Source organism: Monopterus albus, unplaced genomic scaffold (assembly GCF_001952655.1).
Source record: "Monopterus albus unplaced genomic scaffold, M_albus_1.0 scaffold54.1, whole genome shotgun sequence".
Classification (NCBI taxonomy): domain Eukaryota; kingdom Metazoa; phylum Chordata; class Actinopteri; order Synbranchiformes; family Synbranchidae; genus Monopterus; species Monopterus albus.
In genome coordinates this window covers 1,639,574-1,661,877 of record NW_018127934.1, presented here as the reverse complement: position 1 = coordinate 1,661,877, position 22,304 = coordinate 1,639,574, and the positions used below count along the sequence as shown (strand labels likewise).

General features: G+C 39.2%; 1 protein-coding gene across 17 annotated transcripts in view; it reads left to right on the top strand.

Moving 5' to 3' along the window:
• Nucleotides 1-22,304, top strand: part of ctnna2 (catenin (cadherin-associated protein), alpha 2) — a 387,665-nt gene that overhangs the window by 97,911 nt on the left and 267,450 nt on the right. For all 17 annotated transcript variants that reach the window (XR_002275124.1, XM_020602097.1, XM_020602081.1 and 14 more), the window contains one exon: nucleotides 18,144-18,339. Coding sequence is in view for 16 of the 17 variants with exons in the window: in XM_020602097.1 (XP_020457753.1) it covers nucleotides 18,144-18,339 (196 nt within the window). In the remaining variant the exon portion in view is untranslated. The remainder of the gene's footprint in view (nucleotides 1-18,143; nucleotides 18,340-22,304) is intronic.

Below are 22,304 nucleotides of genomic sequence, written 5' to 3'. Positions count from 1 at the left end.
CAAAGACTTGAAAGTGTAGAACAGACAAGAGGAGCAGTAAAGACGTCTGCTCTCGCTTGCAACCCGGAAAAAAATCCAGGAAAAATATCCAGTCATCCTATGCATTCATAACATCACATTAAGCACATACAGGAAGAAAACATCAAGTGGCTAAATATGAGCAGTAGTGTTTAATTCCTGATGAATGTTTTTAGACCTTTGAAGCTTGAAATATTATTACGCGCCCCCCCATCTCCAATTTTGAGGTATATGTTCTTGAATATTTTCATTTTTTTTGTTACTTCATACTTTGACCTCACACATTTTAGAGGCAAATATTGTTCTTTTTACTCCATTACATTTATTTTATAACTTTAGTTTTCAGAACCAAGTTAATACAAAAATAAAGTGGAATAATATAGTGGAAAATTCAAAAGCTGCTCAAATTAAATGCATAAATGCTCCCCCTTCACCAGCTGCAACATTAAATGTGGTATACACAATATTGTGTCAATAATTGTAATATAATAATATGATATTTAGGAATGTGAAATGTGCCATTTTGTATAATGAGTACTTTTACTTGTAGGACTTTAAATATGTTTTGATACTAATACTTTTGGACTTAAGTAACAACAGTAGTTTTAAACTGTTGCATTGCTACTTTTACTTAAGTAAAAGGATCTGAGTACTTTTTCCACCATTGGTTCCAAATGTACCTTAAAGGGACCCCAAGGTAACAATGATTACTGAGAGAAGTCCAGTAGTCCATGTGAGTGCACCAGTGTTTGTCCGTCCCAACGCCTCCTCCACTGTTACTTTCTTGTCTTCATATAAGTTGTCTATCTTAGTTACAGTGGTGGCTCTCGAAGGCAATTCATACGTGCAATCTTTGGATGCGATGTGAATTATTTCAAGCACTCCCTCGTCCTGCACAATGTTAGCACAGTGCAAGCTGTAGCCACCCATTTAGCTATCGCTGTTGAACGTTTGTTTCTTGTAGAGTTGTCCAGGAGTCTCTGTTTCAAACTCTCTAGCATGGTCTGCCTTAGGTGAGGGGGAGGGGGGCTCTGCATCAGCTGTGTGCTTAACCAGCAAGTGGTATTTGAGACTCAACATATTCGAGTGGCAACTCAGTTCACATCGACAGTAAATGCAAATAACTGTGGTCTTGTTGAGAGAACAATCTGGCAGGGATTTGAAGCTGAACTTGCCATTCAAAAGACCCTTTTCTTTATCTATTTTTGCTCAAGGAGGTTTGTTTCTGTTTGCCATCCACAACGTTACTGCTGCATTGCTTCCTGGTTTCCCCAACTACAGGGTGGGTCAAAATTACAAAATGTGCACGCATTAATGGTGCATCAAAAAAATTTATGGGTGTTAAAAGGACTTTGCTTTAACTTTGACAACCCTAATTTAAATAATACCCTAATAAACTTGATGATGGTTCGAGTTGGAATTTACAGATAGTGCTTAAAATCTACCGTAATTGGTTTCCATTCATATTTGCAGTTTGTTTTTTTTTTTTTTTTTTTTTTTTTTTTTTTTTTTTTGTCCGTCAGCCGCATCCTGTGTTTGTTCTCGTAAGTAGTCATCAAAGTGACAGGTAGGTAATTGCTTAATGTTTGGAGGACAAAAGACTGATGCGCTTCCTCTCTCAGTACATTGTGATCAGTATTAATTCCTATATACAATATAGCGATGCCTTTACAACAGATTATACCTACCTGCTAAGAATTTTTTTATGTTGAAAATTATGTCTTGACATCTTAATTAAAAAAAAAAAAAAAAATTTAATTGAAGTAAACTTGTCTTGGTGTTTTTTGTAACAGAGATCAGCTTGATTCTGAGTGTGTAAACTACCTTCACTGTGCTGACTGAGAAAAGTAAGAAGAGAGAATTCTGAAGCGGATCGTTTGTCCGAGAGGTCTCAAAATAATAATCATCTGATTCTGTCAGTGTAATAACCGAGTAGAGTTTTACCAGCAGTTGCCTGACACTGAACTGTGATGTTTATTTTTCTTCTAACTACATCCTATTAAATCTGTATTTAATTTACCCTCTCCATCAGATTGATGGATATTACAGTTAATAATGTACTTCTACTACTCCATAAACGTTGTAAGAAAAATGTTTTTGCAGCAACATGCATTCACTTACCTAGTGAGAGTAAGCACAATAGCCAACTCCGATAGTCCATTTTTTCTGCAGTTGCATTGGAGGTGTGACACATTTTCGGATAGGAACGAAATACCATGATTGTTTTTCCTGTCATCTGGGATGATTCAGTGTGTTTGGATGGAATGAAAGTTTGCCTCAGGAGGATAGACAAACAGACTCACCCTGACATTGTCTGAAATAGCAGGCTCAAGATAAATACAGCGACACCACTTCCTGGCCATTGGCTGTCAGTAAAAAAAAGCTGCTGACCAATATGGAGGCAGCCCTGTAACACTCACCCACATGAGAGCTTTGTGTCAGAACTGAAACTGACAAAAAAACATTGAAAAACTGTACACAAAAAAATTGAGCAGTAGAGGTGAAAGTGAAAAAAAATCATCAGTGAAAGAAAGGTGGAAAATATTGTAACTTTTTAGTTTTTTAAGTTCATTTTCAATTTATTTATTTTTGTTCATTCTGTTTTGGCTCAGTAGTAAGTCTGTACATGTCAGCACAGTATGGCATACAGACAGTGAGTCTTCCCTGCTTGTCTGGCTTTGCTTGTACTAAAGAGATGGCAGATTTGGATTTGCAGTTACTGTATATAAATATAAGTATGCTGATCTCAGAACTTGTTATTCACATTATGTAGCCAGTCTTCTGCAACCGTTTCACAGCAGGAGCTGCTAATGAGGCATAAACTCTGCACCTCATATGTTCAGAGTGAGCTTGCATCTCTAATGTCAAATGCTGTGTCATTAGTGAAAAGATACAGTAGTCATATTGGTTCTGCCTGCCCCCCATGCCCCATTGTGTCATTGCTTTGTATGTTTAGCATTTGCTTACCCCTTCCATTTCATCTTAACTTGTAACGTACAGTACACAGAAATAATGTGTTGTTTATTTCTGTTTTCTGTGATTTAGTTGAAGTTGTGTGTGTTTATTGGGCTTCCCACAGCTGACACGGATAACAAAACAGATATCCAGTAGAATCTTTAAATGAACAAGTCAACAGGACTTTGTTCTTTTTCAGGCTTGTTCCTATCTACTGGTTTAAGTGACTACTATAAAAATCAACTGCTCTTTGCCGCTTTAAGTTAATACACTGTAGTAAACGAATAAAATATAAAATGAAAGCGCTGCTTTCAAAGATAAGAAATTCCAGCAGTGCAAACTTAAGAAGGAATTAATTGCATACCTACCAAATAAAATACCTGCTGGCATCAGTAAAAACTCCTCTACTTTAGAGTTTTTGAGGGTAATTTATCTTTTTAGTGCTACAGCGCACTCATCATTTGCTTTGTTAGTCCGTCTTGAGTTGACAAGCTGTCCATCCATCCATTATCTACATCCTGAATAGGGTCACAGGGGTGCTGGGGCCAATCCCAGCTGACATTGGGTGAAGGCAGGGTACACCCTGGACAGGAGCTTGAAGCCAGAACCTTCTTGCTGTGGGGCAGCAGCGCTAACCACTGCGCCACCATGTGTTAAAAGTAGTCCTATAGACTGATAGTTAGGATTACTCCATAGGTGCCCAGTTAATATTATGCATATTTAGTATATACAGATTGCCATTTGCTGTGTGTGTGTGTGTGTGTGACCTCAGAGATGACACTGCAGCTACATTATGATCCTGCTTCTATTTTCCTTGAGCCATTCATAGCTTTTTCAGAATACCACTCACCAAGCACAAAAATTCTATTTCAGTGTGAAAACTCCAGCTAGCTGTCCAAATGACATAAAACTGAAAAGGATTCAGAGCAGTATATTGTCATATTATACAAGACCTTCGCCAAAAATCCCATAAATATTACTGTAGTTAGAATACAGGGTAACTTCCAGCAACCCAGCCATACAAGTTTACATGTCGGCTGAGGCTGCATTGAGCCGGGATGCTTGGCAAAATGAAGAGTGGGTCAAGAGTGGATTACTGTCAATGCATATGGGTCTTATCATCTCCCCACCCCCAACCACCACAAATCGCATCCTGATTATATACTGTATACTCATGTAAGATGGTAAAGACTTTGGTACTTTGTTTTACATTTAAAATGTGAAACACACTTTTTTACTTAAACAGTAGGCATGCATGCAACATTTATGTTGTGTTTCTATCAATCAGTCAGATGTACTGCACCTGGCTAACCAAACATGTAAATTGTTGACATGACATGAAACCACTTGTGCAAAGTAAAGTGGATTTTATCCCAGATCGCTCCGCTTTAATTCCGCCTCTTGAATAGGATTTCCAGCGTTAGTATGTCTGGTCGTTGCCATGACATTCTGGCTCTGAGTCATGTAGGGATGATCCTCTCTGCTGCACTCTGTGTCCGGTTTGATGAGAGAGTGTTTCTTCAGGGGCCTCTGAATCCCCTGGCTGCTTCCAGTACTCTATCATAAGTACTCCTTGTCAGTGCAACTTGCTGCTCTTAATGAATGCTTGATCAGAGGTCATCACCGATGTATTGGCTCTGTACCTTAAAAGAACTGGATGGTGATCTTTACTATATGTACAACAGATTCTAGACCAGCACTACAAAAACATCTTCAAATGTAAGTAACTGAAAATGAGAAGCTAATACTAGACTGTACAGTATGTGCAGTCACTGCCATTGTCACATGAGTAAAGCTGAACAACTTGTTATTGAATGCCTTTAGGAACAAGTCCTCCTTTGAAGGCAGATGCACACTTAGGATGAAAGAGTGACATTTTTGAACATGGTGAATAAACACACTGTACAACACAGTATGAGTAAGGAACTGTCTGTGTTGCTGGTGGTCAATGTTTGCGAGAATCATTTATTAGTGGTGTTTGGCGGACACAGCAGAAAAGTATTGCTGTGGCTATTTCCTCATTTCTTTTGGTTTTCTTTGTTATTTAGTTGAAAGCTGTTTTCCTTGGGATACTGGCACATTTGACTTTACAGGCTGCCGTGGGCTAGCTGGGCACCTGAAGGGCAGCAGATGCTTTAGCCCTCTTTGTTTTGGTTTCTCATACAAGGCCAAAGTTTGGCTTCAAGTATTGGTTGGCACCTGACGTGTGTGCACACACTTGAGGGGCTTAACGTAAAGGGAGGGGTGACGATGACGGCAAAGGGATTAAAGCTTCATGCTGCATCACTGTCATAATCAATTAAGCTAGCTGTAAAGGAGGAAGCCTGGACCTCAAACAGACACTTTTTGTAGCCAATAAGGGATGCAACACGTCAGCTCAGTTATCATTGAAACCACAAAACAGTTTTCAAAGTCAGGGAACTGTGGGCACTGCTACTGAAGATTAATTAAGACTGGAGAGTATCTTTAGCAATATGGTAAAAGCTTGATGACATCAGTTGCATATAGTGGAAAACAAAATAATTTTACGAAATGTGGTTTTGTTTAATAACTTTGGGTTTTCTCAGAAAAAACCTCTATGTAGGCATAAGGAGGTATCCACTATGATCCACTTTAATTTTATTCAAAAATAATCCTTTCTCAGATTGCAGTATTGTCTGGGTCTTGGATGTAGTGAAGAAATGTTCTACTTCCTTTTTGAAAGCTAAGTGCTGAAAAAGAAGGAGAAAAGCTCACTGGATTTGGAGATGTAAAGCCTTCCACTCTTTGTAGTCTTCTCTATCCCTTGTTTGAATTTGGATGGCAGTATTTCTAAGAGGCTTTGAACCCTGTGAGAGGCGGTGGTGTTTGAAGATGGTCTGGAAACCCTGCTTCTTTGCATGCTACTCATCAGACACTTGCCATGCTATGAGAAATGCACTCTAAAACACTGTACTAAATAATAAAATTTACTTTGATCTGAGGTGATTTAACATGCAGGTGCCCTGAATAAAATTCATTTTAAAAAATTTGATTTGGCTTTAACTTTGGTATCAATATGCAACACATGTGACACATTTGGGCTCCATTGTTGCTGGCTCAGTTGGATTTGTTGCCTCCTGTGATTTTTGTGACATTGGTTCAATTCTCTGGTGTTTCTGCTGATTCACACTCCTGCTCCCCGGTGAGTCTTTATATTTGTCAGTATTTATCTCTTTCATCGCGTTTAACAAAATGCGTGTTTTGGCCATTCGTATAGATTTATTATCGCAAATTCATGCAAACTGTGTTGTGTAATGCATCTCGTGTGTGAAGCAAGCATTTATCTGATATTTCAAAAGCTCTGAGGTTTCCCTTGTAATTCTCTGAAACGTGTTTTGATGATATCGAGTCCCAAAACTTGAATAGCGTGCAGAGCCAGCTTTCTTCCATCTTTGTTTTTCCTTGAGAAAGTAAGAATTAAGATGATTACTTATAATACCTTCATATGCGTGATTTGCGTGTGTGCACCCTCCTCCCTTGTGTTGTGCCCACCTCCCGTGGCGATCGCAGCGCATACCGTGTCCGCTCTGAAAACAGCTTCACATTTCATATTGGTAGGACTGGCATCTCTGTCAGCAGGACAAACTGTCTTTACCAAACTAACTGACAGCAGAAATGTACTAGACAACAGTTTTCACCCATCAGGAAGAATTTAGGTACACTTTCTGTATAAATTTATCGATTTTAGAGATGCTCAGATTGCATTTTTCCTGACAGTCCGATTTTTGGCTGTTTCCAATTTTCTTTCTTTCTAAGAACTAATTGACAGCATACACAGTACTATTTGCCTGACATTTTGATGTAGCTTTCCCTTCTCTGTGGTGTTTCTGTAGACTCCCCTTTGCACTTTTTTTGTACACCAAGCACTTCAGCTGCATGCGTGAAGATGTGCCCAGTCTCGACAGGAGTACCAGTCCTGCTCGAGGTTGATGCGAGTTGGTACGCTTTTGGTATGTGCCAAAAAAAGTTCAGTTCTGTCTCAAAATGTGAGTGATCACTTTCAGTCTGGAGTCCTGCACACCTATTGATACATTTACTTGTACAAACAGTACTCGCCTCTCGCTTTACGCATTATTCTAACTCATTCTGTGTTTGTCTGTCTTGCCTGTCATGCATGGGCTACACCATTTCTCTTTGTCTCTCTGTGTTTACCTTCTCTATAACCAACATATACACACAGTGCAGTTAAACCAATGACCTGAGGTGGTGACAGTAAGTAATATTTTATTTTTACACAGTAGTATGATGAGGATGACAGCTGTATCATTATGTGTGGATGGTCCCCTGTTAGCTTCTGTCTTCTCACTACCTCTTGCTATTGCCTTGGGGTCAGTCCTGGATCTTGTGAAACACACTGTCATCTGTCTTCGGGCTGCATCTTCTGACATGTTGCTGTCTCAGCATATAGCTCTCCCCAGGGTTCTGAACAGCAGCCATTCACAGATGCTGGCTGCCTGCTCTCTTTCAGCTTTTCTACCATGAAAAGTACAACACATCAGAAAAGATTCCATGAAAAACATGACCCTCCTGGTTGTAGCATTACTTTCACAAGAATAAGCTCAACTAGCCACTGCTGTACAGTCAGAATTAATCCTGATTTTATCATTTTTTTGTCATATTGCAAGGCAGTAGATAATAGAACAGATGGCCTAAGCCAATGAAGTGCCTGTGCTAAATATGGAACATTATTACAGCAATAACTGACAGTAAATATGGAATTATCTTCAGTGTTTTCACATTTTAAATTGCCAATAGATCCCATTCAAAATGAGATATGAATTCAACTAATTGTTTTTTTTTTCCAGTTGATCAAAACTGACATTCAGCACAAGCGTATTAACAAGACTTCTTCAGAGCAGACATTTTGATTAGTAGGAAAAGCACAGATGTCACTAATAACATTAACGAGGAGTCTTTTCCATTTGAGTGTCCCAGTAAATCATGAAGCAGCAGATGTCAGCCATCATTAATTATCTTGTTTATCTGCTGTGGTTTTCATACTGTGACATGTCATTTGAATGCACGTACTCCATAAAACCTAAACGCAACATTTTGAAGATGTTCAAATACTGTTAGTGATGTAATTATTGTTGTTGTTGTTGTAGTATAAGTAAGTAAAGATACTGAAAATAGATGTTCAAAAGTGACTATTGTTGACGCTCATTTTTTACTTTGTCTAAATTTTATACGTTTGATAAAAGGTAAATGAATTATTATAAAATTAAAACTTTATACAAATATTAACGATGGTTTTGAATGCCAGTGAACACTAAAGAAGACTATTGAAATTACAGCAGTCTTTGCTGGTGCCTGCCCTGGGGATTGAAAGTAAATCCCCAGAGATGACTCTAAAGAAAAATAATTTAACTGATGGTCACTTGAAATTGAGGTTATTGCCATATAGAGTGAAAAATGTATCTCCCTTTGCTTAGTTAGCCAAGTTGGTCTGTAGTGTGGAAGCATGAACTCTGCATGTTTTATTGAATACTGTCTGTTTTGTCCCTGAGAGCTATGGGAGCAGCAGAGGAGAGTCCAAGGTCAGTATGCCTTGAATGTCTGGTAATCTGTGAACCAGAACACTAATGTTACAGGGTACTAAGATCGATTTAATTACCAATGGTGTATCTAAAGTGGGAGCCAAGGTGGGTCCTTCTTCCCCTGTCCTGGAGTGAGTGAGTGTGTGTGTGTGTGTGTGTGTGTGTGTGTGTGTGTGTGTGTGTAAGAGAGAGACAGAGGCAGTCTCTGAAATCACTCCCTCATCCACCACTCCCTGTAGTGAGCATTAAATTCAGATTTTATACTCACTAATCATTGTTTTTTGCTACCAATAACAAGTGTAGAGCTGCTCAAAGATAATTTTCTCATCTCTAAAAAATGAAGCATTGCACTGTGGGATTTTCAGTAGAAAATAATGGACATGAAACCTGCCATTTATACACTAAGAGTTCATGTAATGTCATCAAAATGACAAATACACACTATAGTGCAATATATAATGAGTGTGAGCTTTCTGGACACAGCTAGAGAGAAAATGAATGAAAGGGAACGAAGCAGACAGATAATCTAATATTCTGATTGTCTGCATATTTGACCTGTAGCAAGATCAGCACAGATGTAATATAAATGAGACAGAATAGCTAAAAATGCCTGGTTCTTGTTTCTTTATCCTTTATTTTATTTATATGTGCTTTACATGTTCTTTCTTTCTTTTCTCCTCATAGCCACCCCTTCTCTTAATACCTATAAACTATGGGTTTACTTGATGAACGCGTTTATTATGCAGAGACCTTTGGGGGGGTGGGGGGCAGGGCTCAAAGTTAAAAATGGGCACATAGAATAAGATTTTAAAACACCATACACCAACAAAATTTATAGCATATCCTGCTAATTAGAAACAGAATATAGAATAATTATAAATTCTTTTCACCTAAACAATAATAAACGACCCCAATGATAGAAAATGTTAAAGAACTAATACATTGCAGTGTAGTGTTTATTATTATTTTCTATAATTGAATACCTTTGCAATGTAAACAACTGGCACATATTATTCCAACTTTGTGTTCTCTTTCTAACTCGGCTGGTCAAAAATCCAGTGCCTGAAGCAGCTTCAGGCAGCTCCTTTTTCTTTAATTTTTTTATGTCCTCTTTACCAGAAACCATTGCACTGTAAAATGAAATATCATGATTAATAAAAGGAACCGTACTAGCCTTCATTGTTGACGCAGAGCCTATTGATTCCACTGGCTCTGCTTTTTTTATTGAATCATGTTTTCTTGCCACAATTTGTTACATTCCATGAGGTTCGCGTTATTAAATTAAATTAAGTAAAGTGAGACCTATTATATTCCTGTGGTGTACAATATTGGTGGAAATGCAGAATCTAGATATCATTGTACCTGAAAACATTCAAAATTACATGTAGTTCAGTGAAAATAAAGTAAGACAAATGCACCAAAAAGTATAAAAAATGTTTAACAACCACTGCCGTGCTTATTATTCATCAGTTTGTCTTCTGTTCTATTATTGTGTAGCATGGTTCCTCTCCAGTATTCAGCTCTAGGTTTTAATAGTAGGCATAGTTCGAGGAGGTTTTATGATGATATGGTCGGCAGTGAGCACACTGCATGGTTGGAAATGTCAGAGCTTGATACCCCTGCAGCCCTTGCTCTTTGCCACCCATAAGCCCATTCAGGTGCCATTTTTAATGCTCACTAATCCGCGCTGCTTTGCACTTCAGTACTTGTTAACTTCAGAAGATATTTTAAATAACCATGTATATACAAAGTCAGCAGATCCTTCAGTGTAAACGTTTTAAGATACAGTATGATTCAGCTGAGGGCTGTAGTGCTGTTCCTATAAAGTGCACATAGTAGGAACAGTTCACATCTTGTTTTCTTCATATGCACTGCAAGCCTGTGTAGATATTTTTTGTCATCACTGCATGTGTTCGGTGTACATGTGGATATAGAATTTGCTGAGGGCAAAGTGCTCAGTAGTGTGTACTGCTTCTGCAACACAACTGTGGTTCAGCAAGTGTATTACATGGCCAGAAGCCATCATGGTAACGGATTTCTGTATCGTCTTTCTCATGGTAACTATTCAGTCATTTGGTTAAAATGTAGAGGACCCCCCTCTTGCTTTTATCCCTTGAGCTCATGCACATTTTATATCTGGTACACTTGGGTATAAATGGTCTCATCAGGTATTTAACAGGGAGTGTTATGTATATCACAGAGGTTAACAGAATTTCTCAGGCGCTGTATACGTATGTGCATGTTGACTTCACATGCATAAACCCTTTCCTAACGATCACCAGTTAAAGTGCATCACTCATCCACTGGATGTGAGTCTCAGAGGCTGAAAGCGGAAAATTGAATGGCTACACAGAGCCACGGGGATTTACTACAGAGTCTGGAGTCCAATTGCCAGTGCTCTGGAGAGGAAAGGCTGCGTTGCATTTAATACTATTGATCAGCAATAAACTGGGAGAGCAAGGCCAACAACTCCTTATGCCTGAAGGAGAGGTTATTACTATTGCTGCAGCAAAATCACTTATGAATTACCTGTAAACATTTTCCTTTCTGAGCTTGCAGGTTCTGGGACAGTGGGAATGTCCGTTGTGTCCGATGTGTGAGTATTTGCTATCCAGTCAGCAGCGGGCATCCATATTTGACTTGCACTGTAAAATCCTGCATATTAGGGTAAGATTTAAATTACTCTGGCAGAGGCATGACAGGTGATGATGATGACGGTGAGACAAATAAATGTTGGACTTGAGTTGATTTATGGGAAATGTCTACAAACATGGTGCCACAAACTAGATGAACCTGGCTAAGCTTGTTTCTCTACTGTGTCTTTGAAGTACTTATTGTATTTCAATAGCAGGGATTGTTAATTCCCCACAAAACAAATGTGGGGACAGAAGTGCTTCCATGACTGACCGCTTCCAGTGCTCATGATATGGATATGTGTACTCTTCCTTTTTTAGATCATCAACTTTCTTCCCACCCAAATTGGCATGAGAGTACTGTGTAAATCTGAATATGGCTCAGCAATTTTTGTGGATTTTTTTTTTCATTGTGTCTCTGTGGTCCTCTCTATCTCTTGCCGTGTCTTGATGTCTGTCTGTGGTCATTGCTATCTATGTGTGTGTCTCCATCCTTGCACAGTAATGTTTTGGGAAACATCTAGAATGTTTCAAGGGAAAAGCAATGCTTGTGATCCACATTCACAGTGATCGGCTGTCCACATGTGTTGCATGCAGTGTTTATTATGTCACTGTGTGCCCAGGCATACAGCATATATTTGTAATTGGTAGCTTCACAAGTACAGTCTTTGTTTAGCTGTTAGTTGTTATAAATTTTAGTTTTTTGTTTGTAATGATTACATCCTTCTTTGTGGGTTGCCAGCCTAATCCCTGTCAATCTCTGCACTCATGCTCTGACATGCCACTGGTATCATTTGTCAGTGTGTACAGTTGTTAGGGGTTAAGTATAAGTGCAGGCATAACAAACTAAACGGCTTGAAGATTTGTCTTGCATACTGTTGAATATTGTTCATGTCTGCTCTCTAACTGCCCAGTTAGTCAAATTTACTCAGATTATTTTGTCTCTTACTTTTTACTGTCCCTCGTTCTGGGTGGAAAGCTTTGGGGTCATTGTGGAGATTAGGAAAAGTTACAGCGTAAAGTTACTCCGTTATTTACATAGTGCTACATTAATATTTTAGCCATATTGTCGGTGATGATATTGTAGCCAGCACCAACTTGAAAAATCCCAAACATATCCTTTAAGATACAGTATGTATCACAGCTCTATACAGGGCCCCTAGTGTCACAATCTCTGTCATACTTGCTGTGTTATGCTTTTTTTTTGCCACGCTTCTGCATCTGGTCTACTTTCACTCATTATCAGCCTTGATTAGACACACCTGCTTTCAGTCAGTCATCATGGAGATTGTGTAATTAAGCCAGCCATTCACACTCTGTAGTTGCCAGCTCATCACCAGACATTCACCTGAGAAGAAATGCTCCTTCATGACTCACCTGTGTCATAGTCCTGCCTTTATGGACCTATCAGTGTTTCTCAAGTATGTTATAAGGGTCATGGTTTCCCTCACTTGCGTCTCTTTCTTAGTCCTGCCCATGTAAGATGTGAGGAAAAAATGCAAGGGAAACGTGCAAAGAGAGAAGACTCGAGAAAGCACATTATTAATGACATGAGTCTTGTCCTCCGATCCTTCATCTGAAGCATCTAATTACCTCTGTTATTTGTGATTGTATAGTACCTCTGCCGTGTGACTTTTTAGGCTTGCTTTTTGTTAATGGTTTTTGCTACAAAGAACCAGCAATGAGGTCTGAACCCATGTTTGCGCTGGACAATTAGTTCTTATCTGAATAACCATTTTTGTTGTTGAGGATTTTGTATGAAACCCTAAAAGACTTTTGCAGAGGAGACCTTACTCCTCCCAAACCGGACATAGTGTACATTGTAAACATTGGGTCTGATTAAGTCACTTTCTGCTTTTCCCGTTTAGGGGTCGCCACAGCGAATTGTCACACTGACGACTCGCATGTTGACATTTGGCACGTGTTTTACACCGGATGCCCTTCCTGTTGCAACCCTGACTCGCACCCGGGCCGCAGTGGCGAGAGCGCTGCGCCTTAACCACTAGCCTACCGGGGACGGCAAACATTGGGTCTGAGTAGTGGGAGCTAAGGCTGAGAAAATCACATAACTTGTGGCTGTTTGTAAATAACCCCAGTGTGGTCTTGCTGTGCTGCTAATGCACACAATAAATGGGCTTGCCCAGGGCCAATTACCAGCAGTCAGGAAAGGGCAAGTCTACCTTGCATCGATGCTGAATTTATTTTGTTTTGTATTAAGCCACATTTGGTTGCACTCGGCAAACATTACTGTGGCACCCTTCATTTTTTTTTGCAGACTACTTTTGTTTGTATTTTTAGTTCTTATTTTTGTACTTGGAATAGATATTGAATGATTCAAATATTTTTCCGTTGAAATCATGACTTCCACAACGTGCTATAGATTTAAGACGCAATTTATCATCTGACTTGGGCCTTGCATTGCAGAAAATCTCACAAATTTAAGTCGCATTTAGTAAAATTTTGTAGTAATTTGCCATGATACAGTTTTTAAAGCAGCATGGTTGTTTGTTTCCTGAGTGCATGTGTGTGTTTGGGGTATTGGTATTATCTTCCAAACACTCATTATTACACTGGTGTAGTTTTGCTTCATGTTGCTGTTTTCTTCACCTATTTTCTTGATAGGCTGAGTGTGATGTTGATGACTGTCAGTAGTGAACATAGTCCAAAAGTTAAACAGCCAGGCTACACATAATATGCTGTGAACAGTGAGTTGAATGCCCTACAACCACAGTAAAAAGAAAAAAAAGTGGCATCTAAGGACCCTAAAATGTAGCACCATTCAACCTGAAACAAAAGTACAGTCTTTTCTCTTTTCTGCAATGTTTGCCCCTCCCAGGTATGTTAAATCTGATTTGTACACTTCATCTAATAAATGCAACCTCCTCTGCCTATTTATGTACTGTAGGTCCTCTAAATTAGTCCTGTCTTTGCTTCTGCAAGTGCACAGCAAACTGCGAAACTCTTCAATCACCTTGCTTTTCTTATTCGAGAATATTCAGCTAGCTAACTGCAGCAAGATGTTTTCATAAAAATAGCAGACTTATATCTGTATGAAAGTACTTTAGATACATTTGAAAGTACTGTAGATAAATTGAAGTCCATGATTCCAGGATATTGCGGGCATAATTAGACATCAAGGTTTTTAAGTTATTGTTGCAGAGAAAAACATCAGCAAGCTTTGACTTGGCGGAGTCAGTCCCTGTGGAAAGCTACATGCCACACACAGTAGCTTTATCTCTGTGTGTTCCACAGCCTAGTCATGTGTGAATAGCATTTGAAACGCAGATCCATTATAAAGTATGTTCTCATCTGTACCACAGAGGAGTCACAGAAGGCCTTGTGTACACTAGACAAAGATGTCATTAACTCAGAGATTCGGCAAAGATAAGAGATATCTATGCACTTGACCACTAATCTCTAATCTCTAAGCACACATACAGTATCTGAGAAAGGCAGTGACTGCATTAGACAGCAGTTTGCAGTCATCATGGTCTCCTCTTACTTTTGTGACATTTAATTTAATTACTGTCTAGACAAAACTATAGCCAGAGAAACTGGTACAGTGGAGAATTGAATTAACACCTGAACTTAATCTTTTTTGAACTTTACAAATCATTTACTAACATACATTTATTATAAATCAAGAACTGCTACACCAGTTTAATTGTCAGGTAATCAGGTTACACCTTTGGTGAGCTAGCACAAGGGAACAGAACCCAGCTGAAAACTGGATTTAATGGGTTTGCTGGGCTTAACTGGTTACAGTGTCTTTCGTCCCTATTTCTACAGAAATTTACATCTTTCCTTTAATCCGCAGTGTTTGCTGCTAGGTGTTGGCAGTTGACCAAATGTGTATGGTACGGGGAGCCTACTTATGGATGACATTAGGCCCAATTATTGTTCTGCTTGACTGTAAAACAGCTAAAGAATAAAATGCCGTTTTAAATGACCACACACACTGCAAACCTGATTTCCCGTGTGATGTTATTGCCACTATGCGCAGCACTTAGCAAAGTCTGTTTTCATTAACAGGTGCATTATGACCTTCCCAGTTAATGTTTCTAAACAGTGAACCTTAATGGAGACCATGTAATCGTTGATTAAAACAGCAACAATCACACCCAGATGAAAACTTGTATGTCAGACTTCAAAGGCAGACTGATGCTATTCTGCAGGCAAAGTCTACTGACTCCTTGTGATGTAGTTAAGTATAAAGCTACTCAGTTTTCAGTTTTTTTTTCTTTTCTTATTGTCAGTGATCTTCTAGAAACAGCACTGAAGGGGAATTCATGCTTTATGCATACCCTTGTGCGTACGTGGACATGGACGAGGGATGCGCATGTGTTCCTGCTCATAATTCAATTTGAGGGTCTGTCTTCTTTCCACGTACATCTGTGGTTTCCAAGCACTGTGGCACATGTTCAGTCGCGGCTTTTGTTGTGTGGACCATTCCTGTGGACACAAACATTTGGCCTGCATGCGGACATCCACAGACCTTCACCGGCCTGGGAAAATGACGGGAATTATATCACTCGATCTTATCGAACATGCATTAGCCTCTAACACTTTCTTAGCAACAGCTTAGTCGGTGAGATATCCTGGAAAAGTTGTATTATTATCATTATTTTAGGTTATGTACCACATGTATCACAGATACATACTCAAGTTAGAAAAAGACAGCTTTGGGTTTAAGCATGACATGACAGTGTAATTCAGATGTATGGGAGAGCCTGTGGTAATGACAAAGAACCTGCACAGATAGAAATCTCATTTCTGCCTCACTGGGTGCTTTTGAACCAGCCTCGGCGCATTAGTCTGTTGTTGATTAACTTGCTGAACAGCAGTCACGAGAATTCCTAGTGTGGTTGTGAGGTATAACTTGAAAGAATAATGAGCCTACCTTTATGTGTGTGATTGATGGTGCTTGCGTTAGTGTGTTTCAGTGCTGGTGGACCTATGCTAATGTGCTGTTATTTTGGCAGCCAGCATACTGTATGGGTGCTTGTGTGTGTGAGGTGGAGGGGGCATTTGGTTGCACGGGTTTGTGTGTGCTTTCATGTATAAATAGAGTGATGAGTTATTGATTCGGCAAACTTAGATTGAAATAAACACACCATTGCACTTCATAATGAACAGTCGTTCGGCTGTGTAACGTGATGCTGAGCAGAAGAGTTGATGGTAAACAGATGTATCAGAGTTAGGTGTCAGGGCAGCTATGAATACAGATGATAAAACGGCGTTATTGAATCATGAATACTGGCACTACTATTCCTGGATCCATTGGAGCGAGGACATACATCATTAAAGTTTTTTTTTTCAGTCTAGAAGCCATAAAGTAATGCAGCATAGACAGGCCATAACTTTGCTTTTAGCAGCATTTCAGAGTGAAAGCCTCTTATACATTCATTAAACTAGTAATCATATCACCCGATTTGTACCAGTTCAGCCACTGTCAGGCTGATACTCCTACAGCAAACTTGGACTCGAGTGCATAATGAGCAGTTGTGTCCACATGCTTCCTCACTGGCCTCAGACAGATGTGTGTTCATTGTCGCCAGAATACATATAGTGGAAGTAACTCTTTGAATTATTGACGTGAAAATAGTCAGTACTGTTCTGCTGTCAGTCCTGCAGCTTAAGTGAGTTTAATATATTGAATGTTTAATAGATTTGTTAGTTACTTTAAAAATAAGATTTTCTCTGTGATAGACAGTGATCACTTTGATTTGGTAATAATTACACTTTCATTATAGCTCAGTACAATTATTATGAGTTTCTTAGGTTATCTTTGAGAACGAAGCCTGATTCTCCAAGTGCTTAACAAATATTTCTCAATCCTGAGTGACTGCTGATTAGTTTAAAGCTTTTAGTGAGGATGCCTGTTTTATGACTTTTTTTTCAGGCAGTGCTCATCTGAAATGGGTCCTTTTTCTGTTGTGGCTCTAAGGCAGCATTACTGCATCAATAACATGATCCAACATATCGGGTTTGCACTAAACATATGCCTCTGTATGTCATCTTCTTGACTGTCCATCTGCTGGGAGGAGAAATCGATAGTTGTGTAGTCCAATACAGAAGGGTTTCTTGACTGCACTAGAGGATTTCATGTAATGTATCTTGTTGCATAGTTCTGCAAAACACTGAATTCTACCAATACAATTAGATAAGGAGCTCTTTTTGTAGGATACTGTAACACACTGTCTTATTGCTTCTGTGCAGTGTAGCATATCTAGAAGAGCTGAGCTCAAGGAATTTATTGCCCAAGGCTCAATTCAGTTACATTTTTAGAAGGACAGCTTGATGGACCCATTACATTTTACAGCATTCTTAATTAAGATGAGGGATGAATATTTTCAGTGGTCCTGTCTAAAACAGAGTAATGTACCTGACTGGTTATGTACAGTACAGTTTAGGATGTTTCTGTAGCAGTAGTAGCATTTAGAATGAGTTGCCTCCTTATAGTCATTCCATATTGTATTATGGAAAAAGGTTTGACCATTCTTCATTTTGTTATACTGTTGTTTTAAACATTTTTCCAAAGTTGATTCATTATGAGTTTCAAAACTGGGACAAAATATACAGTCACCAGTAAAGGTAACATTCATGTAAAAATTATTATTATTTTTTTTTTTTCAGTAAAGGTAGAAAGAAAGAAGTACAGTAAATTAGTAGATGTTGTTTTATTATTGGGAAACAGATAGATACAGCTTTGAGTCTGCAGCATTTCAGTTTTAAGAATATAATGTTTATCTTTTAACAGTGCTTTATTTACTGTCACTGTTGGTCTTAAATTTTTTACTCATTATTCTCCAGTGAGAGCTGAATAACTGAAAACTATAATTTAGTGAATACTTGATTTTATGTCCTATTGAACCGAAGTTTCCAGTTATATTTGTTTTATTTTGTTTGGTCTGTTGCTCGTAGTATTGCTTGCCGATTTCTACACTAGTAATGTGCCATAACCTCTCATGTTGCACAGGTGACTACCCTGGTGAACACCAGCAACAAAGGACCATCCAGTAAGAAGAAGGGCCGCTCCAAGAAGGCACATGTCCTGGCGGTGTCTGTTGAGCAAGCTACCCAGAACTTTCTGGAGAAGGGTGAGCAGATCGCCAAAGACAGCCAGGACCTCAAGGAAGAGCTCATCGCTGCTGTGGAGGATGTTCGTAAGCAAGGTGAGCTTGTTTAACTTGTTTACACTTGTGCTTTTAAAATTGTTGTATGACAACCTTTTTTTGATATTGGTATTTGATATTTGTAAGAACCGGATTGTTTGTGTGCACTATGCTTGTTTTTTTGCCACCAAACATCTTGCAATTCCTTCTTTCTCCTTATCTATATCATTATTATTTTATCCCCTGTCAAAGAACGACAGTCTCACTGATCTGTGATGTGAATAATTACAGCCTATGAAGACTGGCTGCAGCGTGCTGAACTGTCTTGACTCACGGTGGTTAGTTGACTGTGGCTGTCTCTTAACTAATCTAGAGATTGCACTGGCATAGTGATGGGTGGTTGAAGCCTTATGAAGCTTCTGGGCTTTTTGTATTTGTGCCATAAAAAGGTTTGAAACTTTGTGACTTCAAACAAAGTTGCACTGACATCTAGTGGTTTGTAAACTTACAGCAGCCATTAAGATGCACTGAAGCACCTTACTGGTTTAACCATTTTTCACCTCATGTGGGTAATAAAAGCCCATGAACCCTGCATATTATTATTAGGTCTATAATACTGTTGTTCAGAAGTGCTTCATTAAAACAATTACAATAATAAGGTGGTTTGTGTTTTCCCTTGGCCCCTATTCCACATGTATATCTGGCAGACAAAGTAAGATCTATCAAGAACATCATGCTAAATTGGTACTGTAAGTTCATGTTTCAGCTGTAACAATCAGCAATCAGCAGCCATCATCCCACAGAATAAATTGTGACTCTCGAGTATAAAACATGCGAAAGTGATCGTTGTGGCAATGGCTCTTATTGAGGTATGCATTTGCTGCAGTTCCTGACTTCTCTGTTTGCTAGTTTTACTGTACATTCTAGGTTCCTGGAATATTCTGAACATACAAGTTCATATGGATTTTTACAGATACTGTTGAATTGGACTTCATTTTAGTATGATTGTAACTAAAGTGATTAGTGCTTCTGATCCCATTTTCATTGAAAAAAAACTGTAGTACAAACTTTTCTCAGGGATCGAGTAGGATCAGGAGAGTAGTTTACAGTACACTATGTTTCTTACAATCAAATTTTTAAAAATGTAACCTTTGGCAAAATGTCTGAATAAGTCAAATGTGTACACAACTTTAGAGAGTTGGAGCTTTGACAGCGGCAAGGCAAATCCATAAAATATAGCACATTAATACCCATTAATTTTGGCCTTTACTTGGTGCACGCAGCCTCATGAATGTAATGAGCCCAATTCTGGAGCTTTTTACCCTAAAGTCATGCGTCGTTAAAGCTTTGATTGTCTGTGATGATGGGGAGCCTTGCTGAATTTTAAGGCATTTGAGATGCCCATTCTCATTAGCAGCCAAGTCTGTTAACAACACTGAAACCTAAGCATGCATGCAACTCTTCACTTCAGCAAAATGTGCTCCGTCTTTCTGGAAATGTTGTTCAGCTATGACAATGTCACAGTTGTTTGTAGCTCTCAAATTTTTTTTCCGCGCTCAGCACAAGTCAGTGAGCCTTTATGCAAATGCAATTGGATTCCCTGTTCAATAGCTACAGTACATCAGCAGAAAAAAGCAAATAGACTTCTGCGTATCTTATGTTGGAGCTGTTTTCTTCATCCTGCACTGTCAGCTCTACTTGGCTGCTGTTGCTGTTGAACATTGACTGGGTTGGCACGCAGCGCTTTTGAGGTGTGAAATAGACTATTGCCGTAGAGGTCATCACCATAGCTGACATCAAAAAGAACGAGATAAATCTTCCCACTTGTTAGGCATGCAGGCCAGAACCAAAGGACGGCTGTGTTAAAACGTTTATAGAAGAACTTTTATCTCTTAAGGGCCTTTTTTTTATTTTACTACATTATATATTTGTGTTGTGTGCATATGTGCACACTTGTGCTAAAGGTGCTTACGCTGCCCTCTCTGATTATTTTGATGGCAAGGCTCTGCCCCCTGGCAAAGACAATGAATCAGACTCAGCACCTGCCTTTCCTAGAAAAGAACTTCTCTAGAGAAAAGACCAACTCTACAATAGGAGGAAGAAATTAATACTCCACATCCTAACCTTTTACTGCCATTATGAAAAAAATGACCATGGTAAAAATCTCCTGAGTCTCTTCGTTCTCATTCTTGACACTCTACATATTTGTTCGGTTGGATATAATTACATGTCAGGTCATCAGGGAAACAGTTGTGTGTTAATAATGTTAGAATGACGAGGCCAGGATAATGCCATGTTGTTTTCAGTGTACTGTGGCAGAACATCTCATTTGCACAAGACCTTTAGCAGCAGCTAGATGTGCCCTCGACCCTATGCCATCATCTGCCCAGTTAAGGTCATTGTGATGTCTGCCATCGTGATCTCATCATTCTAAACCACTTTATCTGGTTATGATTACATTTGAGATGCTCATTTTAGACCACAGTGAGGTTCAGTAATTAGGCCTATTGTACCATCATGCTTCACGACCTCAACGCTGAGACAGACTCAAGGCACAACTAACAACGCTTTTTGTGTTTGTGAGTCTTCTTGTGTGTCTTTGTTGTTTCTTTGCCTGCCTTGATGTGAGGATGTACTGACACCATGTTTCTCTGATTAGATTTTTTTGGGTATTTTTTAGGGCTGTTTATAACTTTATCATCACCACAGGAGGAACAGCTTTTCTCAGTAATTTTAATTTATGCTAACACAGCTGGCATTACCAGTGTTGACATGCTGCCACTTTGCTGCTAACACAGTGGGAAGCATTTTGCATCATTACTTAGAAAAAGCCTGCTTTCTCACCTGTGGCTAGTTCTATGTTTGCATTCAAACTGAATTTTAGTGGTTAATAAACAGTGGGAAAAAGTAGCTGTAGCTCCTTTACACAAACAAAAATATAAGCTGTTAAAACAAATTAAACACAACATTTTCATGCAGGTCCTCTTAAGAGGTAGAGCTTTTAGGGATGAGTTTTGCTGGGAGACATTGTGGAATTAAGGTTAATTTTAAATTCTCTGTGGTTGTGTGGGCTGGAGTAAACTGAGGCTTATTTGAAGCCAGATTTTGAACTATCTATTTCTTAACAAACTACAGTTTTATGAGTTCTGAACTGGATAAAGCAAGTTAGTTGTGAACATTACATGGGTTATACAGTGCCTTGCAAAAGTATTCATACCCCTTGAATTGTTCCACATTGGCTACAATGTATTTTATTGGGATTTTATGTGATAGACCAACACAAAGTATCACATAATTGTGAAGTAGAAGGAAAATGATATGTGGTGTTCAAATTTTTTTACAAATAAAAATCTGAAAAGTGTGGTGTGTATATGTATTCAGCTCATATCCCCAAATAAAAGCCAGTGCAACCAACTGCCTTCAGAAGTCACCTAATTAGTAAATAGAGTCCACTTGCGTGTAATTCAATCTCAGTATAAATACATTTGTTCTGTGAAGACCTCAGAGGTTTGTTAGAGAACATTAGTGAACAAACAGCATCATGAAGACTAAGGAACACACCAGACAGATCAGGGATAAAGTTGTGGAGAAGTTTAAAGCAGGATTGGGTTATAAAAACATATCCCAAGCTTTGAACATCTCACGGAGCACTGTTCAATATTCATCCATCCATCCATCCATTTTCCTCCGCTTATCCGGGACCGGGTCGCGGGGGCTGCAGTCTAAGCAAAGATGCCCAGACTTCCCTCTCTCCAGACACTTCCTCCAGCTCCTCCAGGGGAATGTTGATGCATTCCCAGGCCAGCCGAGAGACATAGTCCCTCCAGTGTGTCCTGGGTCTTCCCCGGGGCCTCCTCCCGGTGGGACATACCCAGAACACCTACATAGGAAGGCGCCCAGGAGGCATCCAAAACAGATGCCCGAGCCACCTCAGCTGGCTCCTCTCGATGTGGAGGAGCAGCGTTCTACTCTGAGCTCCTACCGGGTGACCGAGCTCCTCACCCTATCTCTAAGGGTGCGCCCGA